This window comes from Lytechinus variegatus, chromosome 7 (assembly GCF_018143015.1).
Source record: "Lytechinus variegatus isolate NC3 chromosome 7, Lvar_3.0, whole genome shotgun sequence".
Classification (NCBI taxonomy): Eukaryota; Metazoa; Echinodermata; class Echinoidea; order Temnopleuroida; family Toxopneustidae; genus Lytechinus; species Lytechinus variegatus.
Window position 1 is genome coordinate 2,804,038 of NC_054746.1, and position 14,576 is coordinate 2,818,613.

Below are 14,576 nucleotides of genomic sequence, written 5' to 3' on the forward strand. Positions count from 1 at the left end.
TATGAAATGCTCACTGATTTGAAGGCGCTTTTCTTTATTTACATCCCGTACATAGCACATTCACTTCTTCACTCAAATGTTGCAGTTTTGTTTCACATTATCTGAATGAGTCTATATTAGATAATGCGACTGTGTTGAAAATCTATTTTCTTCATTTTTCTCTCTCTCTCTCTCTCTCTCTCTCTCTTGATCAGAACACCAATGATTGCAGGAGGACTGTTCACAATATCTAAGAGATGGTTTGAAGAGCTCGGACAGTATGATTTAATGATGGATGTGTGGGGTGGAGAAAATTTAGGTAAGTATACTACTTTGATCCATGGGCGTGATCCGCTCGCACTTTCTTTTCATTAGGGGGGATGGCGCTTTGTATTATTATAAATGATATTAATATCCCCTCCCCACCCTCCCCCGATGAATAGAACTTGCTGCTGATCGACACCATTGCTTTGATCACTTATGCCCCATTTTCATTTGAGCTACAATCTTCAGGTGCCTGCAGGGTAATTAACCGATCATGTACTGTCTGATTGTCATATGAGTTTGTAATTCTCAAAAAAAAATTGAACATTTTTGGTTTATCTAAGGTCACAAGATATGAAAGTGGCTCAACTTTATTTATTTTTTCTAAAAGAAAGATAACTATTATTGTTTCAAACATAAAATAGTGAATAAAAGTAATTAATGGCCTTTTCGTTATCTTTGCTTTTAAAGAGAAATTCCAGTAGTTGCAGTAAACACTGATTTCATGAGAAAGTCTGTAAAACAAGGCTTAATTGTCAGTATATCATCGAGGATCTAGATCTGGTACAGTTACATTAACTGAACTTTGTGAAATCTTGATATCTACACTGAAAAATGTTCACACCGAAGATCCCCAACACAGATAAGAGCACGTGGGACAATGTATAATTATTGCTTAGAGCGTCGGGCCCGACGCCCTACCCGAATCCTGTGCTTATTTGCTGATTTCTCAACAATTACACAATTCCAGAATCCTTTGGCACATGTGTTTTATTTATACAAACAGACACTTTACTGATCATTTCATTGGATTCTGTACGAACTCATTTTGATATTGTTACCAAAACTAGCATTTACCTTTAATTTCTTTGATTTGCAATATATTTTTATTTAGTTCCAAAATTCTTATGATTCATGACTGTAGCGAAATCGATGGAAGGGGGTGTGGTTGTTCTTAAAAACTATGATGTTTGGATAATTGTCGCCTCTGTCCTTTGGGTGACATTATGTATTGCCTTGTAGTGGGAAACATCCCATTTCATGTCGTTAGTCCATTGAATGTTTAATTTGATATGCATCAGTTCTTAGAAACCAATTTGAAGATGGTTAAGCCGACTCTCATACCGACACGAGGAAACACTTTCCTTAATTTCACTGCACGTAATTGCTTCTAAAAGCAATGAGGGGTACACTGTATGTAACAAAACTGTCGTCTCGCTTTGAGAACGAAAGAAAAAAACAACAGATATCCGCCAGCCAGCTACCTTGTTGGTCTAATGATTGGGTTAATATTTAATGTACATAAAGTGCACCAAACCTGACTGAGACCGTATTACCCATCTCCCCTGGAGTCCTTCTGTTACCATGAGCCTAAACTTTTCCCTGTTATCCAGTAGCTTGAAAATTGAAGCGAGTCGTGCGTAAGTATCTTATTGATGAGGACTGCATGACTTGCCGGTGTTTTTCCCCCTCCTTTTTTTTTATTTTAAAAGTGCTGCTAAATTATTGAAGAATGGGGGATATGCTCTGGCATGGTGGAGCATGGCCCTTGTAATGCTTCAGTTGATATTATGATGAGTATTGGATGTACACAGTTTGCTTCCAATATAGCTAATTATTTCTTCTTCTCCTCCTTCTCCTCCTTCCCCTTCTCTTTCCTTTTTTTCTCTCCATCCCCTTCTTCTTCTCCTGCTTCTCATCCTCCTCCTCCTCATTTTCCTTCTCCTTCCTCTCTTCCTCCTCCTCCCCCTCTTCTTTCTCCTCCTTTCCCTTTGTCTCTTTCCCCCTTTTTACCTCCTTACCCTTCTTCTCCTCCTGCTTCTCGACCTCATATTACTTCTCCTTCCTCTCTTCCTCCTCCTTTTTCTCCTTTTTTACTTCTCATCCTCCTCCCCCTTCTTTTTCCTCTTCTCACTTTATATTGTTGTTCTCCATCCTGCTCCATCACTATCTCCTCTCTCCATGTCAAGATGGTAGAAGATTAGACATTGAAATTATGATTTGTCAAAGCAGGCAGAGATGAGAAATGCGTTATGTACCATGTCATTCGGTGTGACAAAGAGATAAACTCATGTCAAATTGCAAATGAATTTTTTCAACATGATCTTATCATATACATATTTTATTTGTAACCCCTTATTACCTTCCCTCAGACAGGACTCCAATCTCATGATATAATCACCTGCAATGACATCTGCCCTTCACCTGTTTTTAATCTTCAGTTGTTATCATTCCTGAGGCTCCTACCTCTTATTCATACTATTACTTCTCACTATTTCATTCCCATAGAATAATTTATTCTCAACAATATGGATTTTCACAATAATTTTGATGCTAGTTCAATACAAATATGCTTTCTAGGGTTTCCTTTTTTCATTTGATGCCCAGCCTTTTATAAAAGCCTGGTCTTTTCTATTCCCCTGTCCCATGCTCACGTATTTTTAAATACAGAAATGTCTCCATCTCATTCTTGCTTTGTTCACATGGTATTAAACCAGAGCTTTCTACATCGTCTTCTTTACGTGTCACATTATATTTGCCATTTCTTATTTTCCCTTATTCCTTTCGTCATCATAGCGATGCAGCAGCAATAAATACACATTCAAGAGGAAAGGAGATGTATGTCTGTATGCTTTGTTCATTTCCTTTTATTTTTGAACATTTCTATATCATTGTTTTTTTTTTCTTGATAATAGAAATTTCATTTAGGGTGTGGCAATGCGGGGGTAGTCTAGAGATCATCCCATGCAGTAGAGTGGGGCATGTCTTCCGCAAGCAGCATCCCTATACCTTCCCAGGGGGCAGCGGAAATGTATTTGCCAGGTTAGTGATTCAATTCCTTTTTTAATCTGCCTTCAGGACATTCATGTAAGTTTATTGTGGTTATGTCGTTCGACCATGTTGGCAACGTCCAAGCCCGAGCAAGAAAATTGCAAGTTATGGAAATGATTTTGCTTTATACCAAATTTGATTAGCATTTTTTGGTCATAATAGAAAAGCTTTCAACTAAGATTGGGTGAGTCCTCATTAAAAAACAAAAGACTTTTTGTGTAGCAGTCTATAAAAATTTTGTGGAGCAAAGTGCAATGCGATACCAGGAAAATTATTTCCAGAGTTAGAGAGATTTCATACAATGTAAATAAATGATGCCAGAATATTCTGATCAAAGATTTTATTTTATTTTTCTTTTCCTTTTTTTTTGGGGGGAAGTGGGGAGTTGAACCACGGTTTACATACAGTTGTATGTAAAATATCTTTGTCTGAGCCAAACTTTATAATGCCAATGATGTATCTAATGACAAAGAAGTGATTTAAAAATTGACTGAGCAGTGTACAATTTTTGTATAAATTTATTAGTACATTAATTCTAACTTTTATGGGATTTAGCTCACTTTTGAAATTCTGAAAATTTATAAAGTGAGAGATATTTTATTCAGTGTGAACTATGTAAAATGATAATTAAACAGTTTTAATGTTTCTATGCTTAGTGTACTATGTGAGTAAGGTTAACAATTCTAGATAATGCCTCATTATTTCAAGGAAATTATCTCATTTATAGAATTTGGAAAAACATGTGAGGAAATTGTATTCAAAGAGAGCCATTTCTAATGATATTGAACAGATTTAATGATTTCACTAATCAGTGTAAAATTTGAATACGATACTTCTGTGTTTTAATTCTGAATAACGCATCATTATTTCAAGGACCTTATCTCACTTCTGCAATTTTCAAATTGTTTTTCAGGAATACACGAAGAGCAGCTGAAGTATGGATGGATGAATTTAGAGAATTTTATTATGCTGCAGTGCCTTCTGCAAGAAATGTTCCATTTGGAAAGTAAGTAGTACAGGGATTACTTCAAATTTCCAGGGGGGGTGTTTCACAAACGTTTAAGTTGACTAATAACTCGACTTACATTCCCATGTGCATGCGGTATAAAATGAAGCACTGCATTGGTCAGATCATGCAAAGAGGATGTGCACTATTGCATAGCCATCAATGAGGTTACATGCTACATACCCTGTGCAGAATGGCATTCAATGTGACTCTAATGGGGCGTTGCAAGAAACTTGTGATCAAATACATGTCTATTTTTGTTCCCAAAATCAAGCATATGCCATGCAATTAATTGCAAATTTGCGATTGATTGCTACTCTGCTCCATGAAACGAGGAGTGTAATCTGATCTGCTAAAGTTTAAAGTGATCAATCAACTGTAGAATTTCAACAGAATATTTGCGATTGATTGCCGATATCTTCTTGCAACACCCCCTAAGTCACACTTAAGTCTTTGTGAAACACTCTCATGATCTATAATAGCTGATGGAGATTGTAAACCGGGGAGTGTTTCATTAAAAGTTTTATCAGTGATTTTCACTGATTGATTTTTTTTAGCCAATCAGATACAAGTACATGTTCATGTAGTAGCTTATAACATCTGTTGATAAAATCACTGACTAAATTTTCCATGGATTTCTGCCTTTTTTGAAAAGTAAACTGCTCATAAGACCCTCTCTCTTGCCTCCCTTAGGTAGTCTTTCAAGACAGGTTTCACTGTGATCATATGTTTTAATTTTGATCATGTAGTAGATGAGTACAAGGAAAGAATTTATAACATCATAATGCCCTTATTAGGGTATGAATAATTGCCTGTTCAAGGATAAAATAGAAGGGTATTTGTGAAAAGGAGTAGTGTATTTTTTACTTGATGAACGATGCATTTCACTGTTTAGTAACTTTGAGTAACTTTTTTTCTTTAATTCTACCATGACAGTATCCAGGCAAGGTTAGAACTTAGAGAAAAACTTCACTGCAAGCCTTTTAAATGGTACCTTGAAAACGTCTATCCAGAATTAAGGTGAGTCCCTTTAAATTTCTCATTCACACCAACAGAATCGACTCCAAACCAACCGTAGTAAGCCATTGTAGTTAGACCCCTTTCTCATTACCATCCTAAAACTAGTTTAATGTGTAATGAGAACTCTGGAAGCGGTCTTGAAAGTGATCTTCAAACTGGTTTGGAAAACCACCTCATGATGTAATTATCAAGATTGCTTTGCCTTGTTAAACTCGTTTCAGCAGTTCTTCACTAAGCAATTTTCGCACATTTTGAGCACGCTACTTCACACACTGCATGTAGAATGTCTACGCTGGAGTTTCAAATTTTTTGCGAAATGTGTCACCCCACTTAGAGTGTTCCCATAACAACAAGAACACTTTACATGAAGTTTGTTTTGAAAACCGCTTCCGGGTGATCAAATGGGAACGCTAGCAAAGCGATCTTCCAAACTGGTTTCCTGAACCAGTTTCCACTGAACTAGTTTCAGGATTGTAATGAGAACGGTGACATAATGCAATATCTTTGATCCGGCTAGGGTTGGTTTCATTAATTGTGACAGGGGTATTAATGTTCAGTCAGATTCTAGAACATGGCCAGAAGGGAGATTGCATGTCTACCTGCAATGCACAAGTGTGAAGTCATTAACATTCTGTATCCGGCCATGTTGTTAGAGACCAAGTCGAAGTTGAGATGAATCAACAGAGTGCAATTACAAAAAACGTTCAGTTAAAGGGCATATGAACCAGCAGTCCTAATAGCCCCATCTCAAGTCCTTAACTACTGATATCTGGCCAGGCTCATTACCCATAATGCAACAGCCTGAGTAGTGTAGTCTTGTAAAATAGACAAACTTGAATTGTTAAAGTATTAGACAAATATATCAGGCTTTAAGAAAGTATAGTGGGAATTATCCAAGGTTGGACTGGCAATTTCTATTTTTTCCGAGGGTTCGCCCCGAGGGGAAAATAGTTACATAGCTAGTCCAACCGAGGATTAGTAGTTCCCACTATGCTTTCGAAAGAAACGCATGATATATATGTTTTATATCCCTCTTTAACTTTGTGGACCTAGTCCTTGCTGATTTCTAACCAATCTCGACCAAATCTAACGTTGCCGGACCTAGTCCTACTCTAGGCCTGTCGAGCTAATGCTAGATGGTTCCTGGGTAGGCTCAGGCACATCGAGCATTCAAGGAATTCCTTCCTACTGGGTACCCAGTGACTACACCTGGATTAAGAGTGGCAAATGTACAGAAACACCTTGCCAAAGGATGCCAATGCAGCGGTGGGTTTTGAACCCTGACCTTTATAGTTCAAAGTCCGGAGACTTATCCTCTGAGCCACAGCACCTCCAATTATGCTTCCAAATAGCATTAGGGGTACCACTCTTTTCAAAATCATTTTAGTTTCTGTACACAAATTGAAATATAGGCTAATTTATCTACATTATTGTAAATAATTTCATCAAAAGATATATTTTACAACTAGCCATTTATATAGTCACAGCTCTTTTATCGTTGTTGATGGATGTGTATTTCAAACAAACTTATACCATTGTTTGTCACTTGTATGTTCTGTTTTATGAATGTTGGATTCCCTTTACCTTTAATGTTCAATTTCAAGGGGAAGTATTTGATGTGTAATGCAATCTGGCGATGTCCCTGTTCCTGGGAGCATTGTGACTTTGCTCTCTGTTTGTCGTGTCACGTCATCTGCTTCTAACCTAATTGATGTTAACTCTAAGTAATAGTTTGTGAGCTAATACTCTCGAGTTTTGTTGAGAGTTGAGGATATGACAAGATGGATCTAAAGGAGGGTGGAGGGAGAAAGAGAGTCAGACAACTTATACAGAGAGGAACAGTAAGAAAGAATGGCCGAGAGAGAGAGAAAAAGACAGAGAGAGAGAGAGAGAGGGGCAGGCAGAGGAAAAGAGAAATAGGGAGACAGATACAGAGGAAAGAAACAAACTTTGCAATTTTAAACCACATTCACACCAGCAAAACAGATTCCAATGTCCTGTCTTTCAAAGAGTTGTGATTGATCCCATCACCCAGAACTATGAAAAGCCAGCAATGCCTACATGAAAAATTGATGTTCAAATTTGTATGATGTATACTTAGGCATTTGTCATTGTCTCGACAATTTAGTTTGCTCCTCCTTGTTTAAAAAGGATATTGTGCAAATATCCTGTAGGAAAAATTACGATAATGATGGATTTCCATAAGATTTAGGGGTGATTGGATCAATCACGAATCTTTGTTAGACAGGACCCTGTCTGACCGAGTGATTTACATTTTTTCAATCATTTACCATCGGTCAGTTTGGAGTCGGTTTCTTCGGTATGACTGTAACAGTATGGTGTACCTTTAGGGAATTCTTCCTATTGGATTGTGGCGAAGACATTGAGTCTGAAACTATGCAAGCAGAACATTGGATTGGGAGCCCCTTCATGGATGCCTGGATGAGAGCATAGGTGTGAAAATTACTCAGGTGTGTTTGAAGTGGCAAAACCGAGGAAGATAGTCTAGAGAATTTGATGAAGTAATGAAAGAAAGAAAGAAAGAAGGGAAGGTAGAAAGAAAGAAAGAAGGAAGGGATGGATAAACAAAGGGGAAGAAGGAAGGGTCAAGTAAAACAAAATAATGTAAGGTATAGTCTTTTTCTTAATATATATATATATATATATAGGCCTATATATATGTAACACATTTAGGACATTTTTCAAAATCCATGTCTATGGTACACTTAGTAATGTTTCTCTCTCTTTTCTTGGGGGGGTCTTGATTATTTGCTCTTTTCACGTAATAGGTTAGGAGGTTTAAAATCAGGGTGAATTAACAATTCACTTTCTCAGTTTTTACTCAATGTTCAGTTAACTTTGGTATTCGACGTAAGGCATGCAAGACACACTTTTCAAATGTATCACGGTGCCGCATTGCCATGGTAATGGCTTTATGACAATAAATCTGGGGAACATGCTATTTTGATTTAAACATGTTCCTCCCATAAGGCAATCTTGATGGGGTGTGGGTAATACTTCAATAATATTTCTCCTTTTATGTGACCTTTAGAAAATATTTTTCATCTGACTAGAATTCATGTTTGAATGTTGATGAATCATGTCAGGTATGTAATAAGGAGGTAGAATGAGAAACAGATGTAGTTTGGGAAATGACAAAGAGGAGAGAGAAAGAGAGAGAAAGGGAGAGATTATAGATATGATTGGAATAGAAGGGTGTAAGAGAGATAGACAGAAAAACATGAAGGTGATATTTCACTTCAAATATACAAATGTTCTGAGAAAAATATATTGAGTTAAGTAGGCCATGAAAGGGATCTGCTTGCATGGAGGGAGTATGATTCAAACACTTGCTTGCGGGTGCTCCATTTTGAAAGGAGGGCATGTTGACATTCGTCTCCTTTTCAATCCCTCTTCATAGAATCTTAGAACTTTAACATGAAACCACATTTGAGATTTGTGCCAAATAAATGTTGTTAACCCACTAAAGAGGAAAAGTGTATCATGTACAAGCAGGAGAAACATTAGCAGTTTTTCACTAGGTTCCATGACATTTGCTCTGGCGATAATTGCTCTGATGGGAAATATGCACATTAAGCCAAACATGAAATCTATCCGCAAAATGTAAATAAACCCTAATCCTTTTCTTTATAATTTTCTAAACCAAAAACTCTATTACAATCCTACCTTTAACCCTCTGAGGTATTTAGACCGGAGCAAATGTCACAGGGAGCAAACTTTATCTCACCTTATTATCCTCAATTTGAGCAATTACAAATGGAATATTGTTGGAAAGAGAAAAATGTACTGAAAAAAATATGTACTTTTCCCAATAAAGTATGTGATGCGGTTCTTGAATAAAACTTACACACTTTAAATTGGCAATGCGATGAAAACAACAAAGTCCCTGTTAAAAAATGCAAATTGGCAACCTTTTGTAAATTATTCATTAATCATTCATATATACTCATGTTATATCATTATTTTAATTTTTGCAAAGTATAAAAATAAATAGAAAATTAGTGATTGTTGCCAATTTGAAAGCAAACAAGGATTGATTTTTAACTTGAGAAAGCTGTGTAGCCCTGTAGGTTAATGCAAGAGTGCCATGAGCGCTCCACTTGTTTCTCTAAATGTTTACATCTAGATGAAGCATTATTTAGTGTATGAAACCCGAACAAGACTTTTTAAGAATTAGGCCATGATTCTAGGAAATGTTTTTGTGCTGATGGGTAATTAGAATCATGTCAACTGAGGTGAAAGCTGATCATTTACAAATAGTTTGAAATAAGCCACTTTGAGTTGTTTTCATCTTAGGGGAAATTGGGACATTTTAATGTCCTGGGGGACTTTATTTTACATCTGTGATGTTTTGTGTCATGGCGGGATTTCACTTAATGGCTTAATAGAACTTCTAGGATATGTAATTAAAAGATGAATGATGCTTTATACCAAAACAGGCATTGCAAGAAACTTACAATCATTTTGTATCTATTCAGGGTCTCCAATGGCATGTAACACAAAGTTTAGCAATGATCGTAGGACATTTTTCTACGGTTGATTCCATTGACTACAATGTACGACAATCATGAAAATCAAGCATATGATTAATCGCTAACCTTTGTGTTACGGGACCCAAGTAATTATGTATGGGCATTAATTGCACATTTACAAATGATCCTCATCATCTTGCAACAAGTAGTGTAACTGACCTGCCAGAGCTAAAAATTGATCTATCAATTGGAAATTTCAATAGAAATCTGCAATTGATTCAAGCAGATATTTATTTTTTGAAACACTCCCTTAGTGACACTAATGAAGCTGTCAAAGGATGTTGAAAATCTTCAGATTAAAAGTTGTCTTGTGGAATATTCACAAAACTTTTTAAAAGCTGCAGATCCCCCCCCAAAAAAAAAAATAATGAATGAATGAATGAATAAAATAACACTTATAAAAGATTATTTTAAAAATTGTTGAAACAGGTTTTATATTGTTTTAAGAAGAAGATCAATCAAGTGTCTCACCCAAGTCAACCCTGTAAGAGAGAATTTGCCAATTTTGTGAAATTGGAAGGAGCTTAGAAGAGACCTCATCCTTTATTATCATCGATTGTTCGTCTTATGCAAGATTGTGATCGTGACAAATATCTTGTGTTCCTGATCAGTGCTATCAGACTACAAACACCTGGCAGCCCTTCTGAAGCTCGATGATCGTCCTCGTCTCGCTCGCCCTCATCGATTCCTTCATCGATGCCGCCTCTGCATGGCAAAATGAATAGAACATGCTACAAGTGCCTCGAGGAATAGTGTAATATTATACAATAACAAAATATAAGCAGGCTAGCGCCGGCGTAATCCTATTTAAGGCTTGCCGTACATGCTCGGTTGTGAGGCTCTAGGCATGGATTGCTGTTTTAATCAAGAAGAAAACGCAATTCTAAGGTGCTTTTGCTGCAATTAATGTATGTGTAGATGTTCTGCCTTGTAGGTGAGAAAGTGTTAATAACATTTTCTCGTTTCTTTCTGCGATCATTTCCCCTTTTCCCTTTTCTATTCCCCTGTCATCTTGGGTTTTTAGTCTGAATGAGAAGAGGTTAGAATAAATTGACATTTTACTCCTTCGCAATTAGTTTCAGGCAATCAATTGTTCAAATTATGTGTACAGTTCAAGGGCAATGATTAAAGTCACAACTGAAGAATCGAATTTCTTTTGTGTTCCTGTTCCTAATATCCTGATTGTGTGTCGCTAAAGAAGATTCAGAAGTCACATTTGGGAATTGCATTGGGGTGAAGAAAATGAGAGTGGCACTGCAGCGCCAAATCTATAACTTAAAGGTCAAGTCCACTCCAGAAAAATGGTGATTTGAATAAATAAAGAAAAATCAAACTAGCAAAACACTAAAAATTTCATCAAAATTGGATATAAAATAAGAAAGTTACGACATTTTAAAGTTTCACTTATTTTTCACAAATCAGTGATATGCTCAACTCAGTGAAATGCAAATGAGACAATCGATGATGTCCATCACTCACTATTTCTTTTGTTATTTATTGTTTGAATTATTCAATATTTATTTTTTTACTGATTTGACAATAAGGACCAACTTGATTGAGCCATACTGTATTAAACAATGCTAATTGCACATGTTCAGGGAGGAATTAATTGTTGTTTCACATGACAAAAGAAAGAAAATTAGAATATTTTATACAGTATTTCACATAGTAAAATACAAAAGAAATAGTGAGTGGATGACATCAGTCTCATTTGCATACTGACCAGGATGTGCACAAATTAAGCAAAACTTTAAAATGTCATTTCTTATTTTACATCCGATTTTGATGAAATTTTCAGTGTTATGCTTTTTGGATTTTTCTCTTTTTATTCAAATCATCTTATGGTTGGGGTGGACTTGTCCTTTAAGTCTCCTCTCATTCTTTCTGACATTAGTACTTCTTTCATACCTTTCTCTCTGTATCCCCCTTCCCTATAAATGTATTGATATGAAATGATAAAATGTGTTCTCCAGCAAGGAAAGAAATTAATGATCAAAATAATCAAAGAAAAGTTGATTTATTCTTCAGAAAGTGAAATATGATGAATCATATGATGAACCATATTTCACTTTCTGAAGAATAAATCAAAACTATCTAATGTGAAATTCGATTTGTCTCTTCTTTGATTGTTTTGTTCATTATGAATTCATATATACTGTATATATTTTTATTATCTGTTGTAACTTAGTATATTGAAATTTTAGTCTACAAATTCATGTAATTCAACCGTTAGCTATGAATTGGATTTTTCATTTTCATAAATACCATCTATCTATCTTTCTGTCTGTCTGTATGTCCGTCCATCCTCAATCCATCTTTCCATCCATTCATTCAAAATGGTATTGTATTCTCCATAGATTCATGTAACATATACGGTAATGTATTACTTTAATTTGCTTTCTTTCAGAGTGCCAGATAAACAAGACGTTGCATTTGGTTCAATACAGCAAGGTGCCATGTGTATGGATACACTGGGTCATGTACACCAAGGGACACTAGGTCTTTATGATTGTCATAATAGTGGGGGGAATCAGGTAAGATACCCCCGTTTGCGTGATCTAGGCCCTGCATCATAATAAAGCCTGGCAATTGATCATTAGGTTACGATTTTTATGATCGAATTCATTGATTATTGGTACACGATTGTCAATTGATAGATCATAAATATCAGCACCATTATCGATTGCTAAGACATATGTTACAGGGCCCTTCTGGCTTTGATAAAGCTACCTGTGGAATTGAATGAAAGATGTAAAAGACGATAACAATGACAAAACTATCATATACAATTTTATTGATAATCCTATTTTCACTTACATATTGTTATTTATTTAACTCAAGAATTGTAAAGATTAAATCTATTTGAATGTTCTTTTTAAATTTAGCATATGTATAATCAGTCAAATGCACTTTTATTGATAATTATTCATGGCATGGTTATTAATGGTATCCTTTTTTATTTTACTGTATTTGCAGGAATTTTCATTTACAAAGGATAAATTGATAAAGCATTCAGATCTGTGTTTAACAGTAACAGAAAAGAAAGCCGGAACACCTATAACATTACAAGGCTGTCAGCCACATAATGTCAACCAGGTAAGATACAACTGTTTTAATAGTAGGAATGGGTGGTGGGATTGGCCAAAGATGCTTCAAAGGAAGTTTAAACTGATATAACGTTGGTGAAACATTTGGGGAAAATCCATGAATAGATATCATTTTCTTACAAAAATTTAAATTTGCATGCAGTATATCATCAGACAAAAACATTAAAAATGGGAAATATATATCACATACCATGTGGGTCAGCTCACATGTTTCGTCACACATTCAAAACTTTGAAAAGGGGTAACTCTCCTACTCTTTTTTTCTTTGATAGATTTTCTTGTCAATCTTTAATCCTTTATCATCAGGCTGGACTTGGGCATTCTTTGGGCTATTCACTTGTATTTGAAACTTACTAAACTAATGCACAAATTTTTATGTCAACATACAATTTGTTGCATGCAGTTACCCCTTAGTATGTGTAAATTAATTAGTTAATATGTGTGAACGGCTATTGAAATCAAGGGTTTAGTGTTTGGATTATGTAATCATGTACATTGGGTTAGAATTTTTATTGCTGTGGGATGTTGGTCTTCTTCTTTAAACCCATATTACAGCACAATAATTTTATATTTAGGAGTGAATTATTTTTACAACATATGTACTTTTTCAAAGCTTTCCAAAACTTAGATCACTTCTTCATTATTATCATGATTATACCGTAAATTGTTTTTGTAATTTCTTTATTCTTTTGTAACATTGCTCTTTTGTTAATTTTATGCTTTATTTTTGTAAAACATTTGTCAATTCAGCTTAACAAGCTGCGATCATATGTTTAAAAAAATCTTGAATCTATAAAGCAAATGTTCCAAGTGACTGCGCTGCTTCCAATCATGTAGGCCTAGGATGTATTGAAATTTTTAATAACCCATCCTATCTCCTATCTTTCTTTTTCTCTCTGCAGAAATGGGACCAGACAGACAGCAAGCGCATGTTCCGCTTCCAAAACTCAGACCTCTGCTTAGACAGCAAGGGGCATAAAGAACACGGCCTCGTCGTTCAAACGTGTAATCAACGTTCCCTCACCCAACATTTTAAATTTTCAATGTCCAACATCGCCCACTGACACCACGTTCATGATTAGTGACTGGAAATTGCCTTCGTACCCTGGGTTGACATTCCCAATCCACTTTTACCTTCCCCCTTTCAGCATTTGTATTTTTCTATCAAAATCTGTACAAAACAAAGTTGATGTGTAAAAAAGAAGAAGAAACAAGTGCTAGCGATACTTAATTCCAAACATCTGTCATCTTTCTTCCGTCTTGTTGGATGTTCGTTTGTGTGTGCGTCCAGTTTTCTCTCTCTATGTTGGCTTCTGCTGGGTGTTCTCTGCGAACCATCACAGCATCTTTATATTTGTGTCAAAGAAGTGACACGGCAAGGGCAGCAGACATTTTCTGTCTCCTGGGAAGCACGTCATGAAAGGACTTGTCAGATGTTTTAATCGGACAGTTACCATAGTAACAACACTGGGATGCTTGTGCATCTCGGCCAATCACAACTAAGGAAGGTTGTTGAGAACTTGTCTGATCTTCCAACGCGGTTTTAAATTCTGAAATTCAGTAGAATCTGCATAAATCAAATTTAATAAAAGAGGACCACAGAAATATATTTTGGTAGTGTCAAATGTGACTTAAAAGAAGTGATAAACTCATTTTGCATATTCTGGTTTGAAAAAAATCTGTCAATTTAAGGTGAATATTTTGATTTGTGGAAGGAAAGGCAATTTATGCAGACTCTACCCGGTCAATATTGGACAAAACCTCTCTTATATAGGATATATTATTATTGTGTACTAAAAATATTTTTGAGGTATA

The 14,576-nt window shown here is 35.7% G+C and overlaps 1 protein-coding gene across 1 annotated transcript in view; it reads left to right on the plus strand.

Moving 5' to 3' along the window:
• LOC121418216 (polypeptide N-acetylgalactosaminyltransferase 2-like) overlaps positions 1–14,223 on the plus strand; it is a 91,258-nt gene extending 77,035 nt beyond the window's left edge. Inside the window, exons 8-14 of the mRNA XM_041611953.1 lie at positions 195–298; positions 2,940–3,066; positions 3,989–4,081; positions 5,018–5,101; positions 12,062–12,188; positions 12,631–12,750; positions 13,664–14,223. Of these exons, the coding sequence (XP_041467887.1) occupies positions 195–298; positions 2,940–3,066; positions 3,989–4,081; positions 5,018–5,101; positions 12,062–12,188; positions 12,631–12,750; positions 13,664–13,825 (817 nt within the window). The 3' untranslated portion in view covers positions 13,826–14,223. The remainder of the gene's footprint in view (positions 1–194; positions 299–2,939; positions 3,067–3,988; positions 4,082–5,017; positions 5,102–12,061; positions 12,189–12,630; positions 12,751–13,663) is intronic.
• Positions 14,224–14,576: the final 353 nt, after the last annotated feature.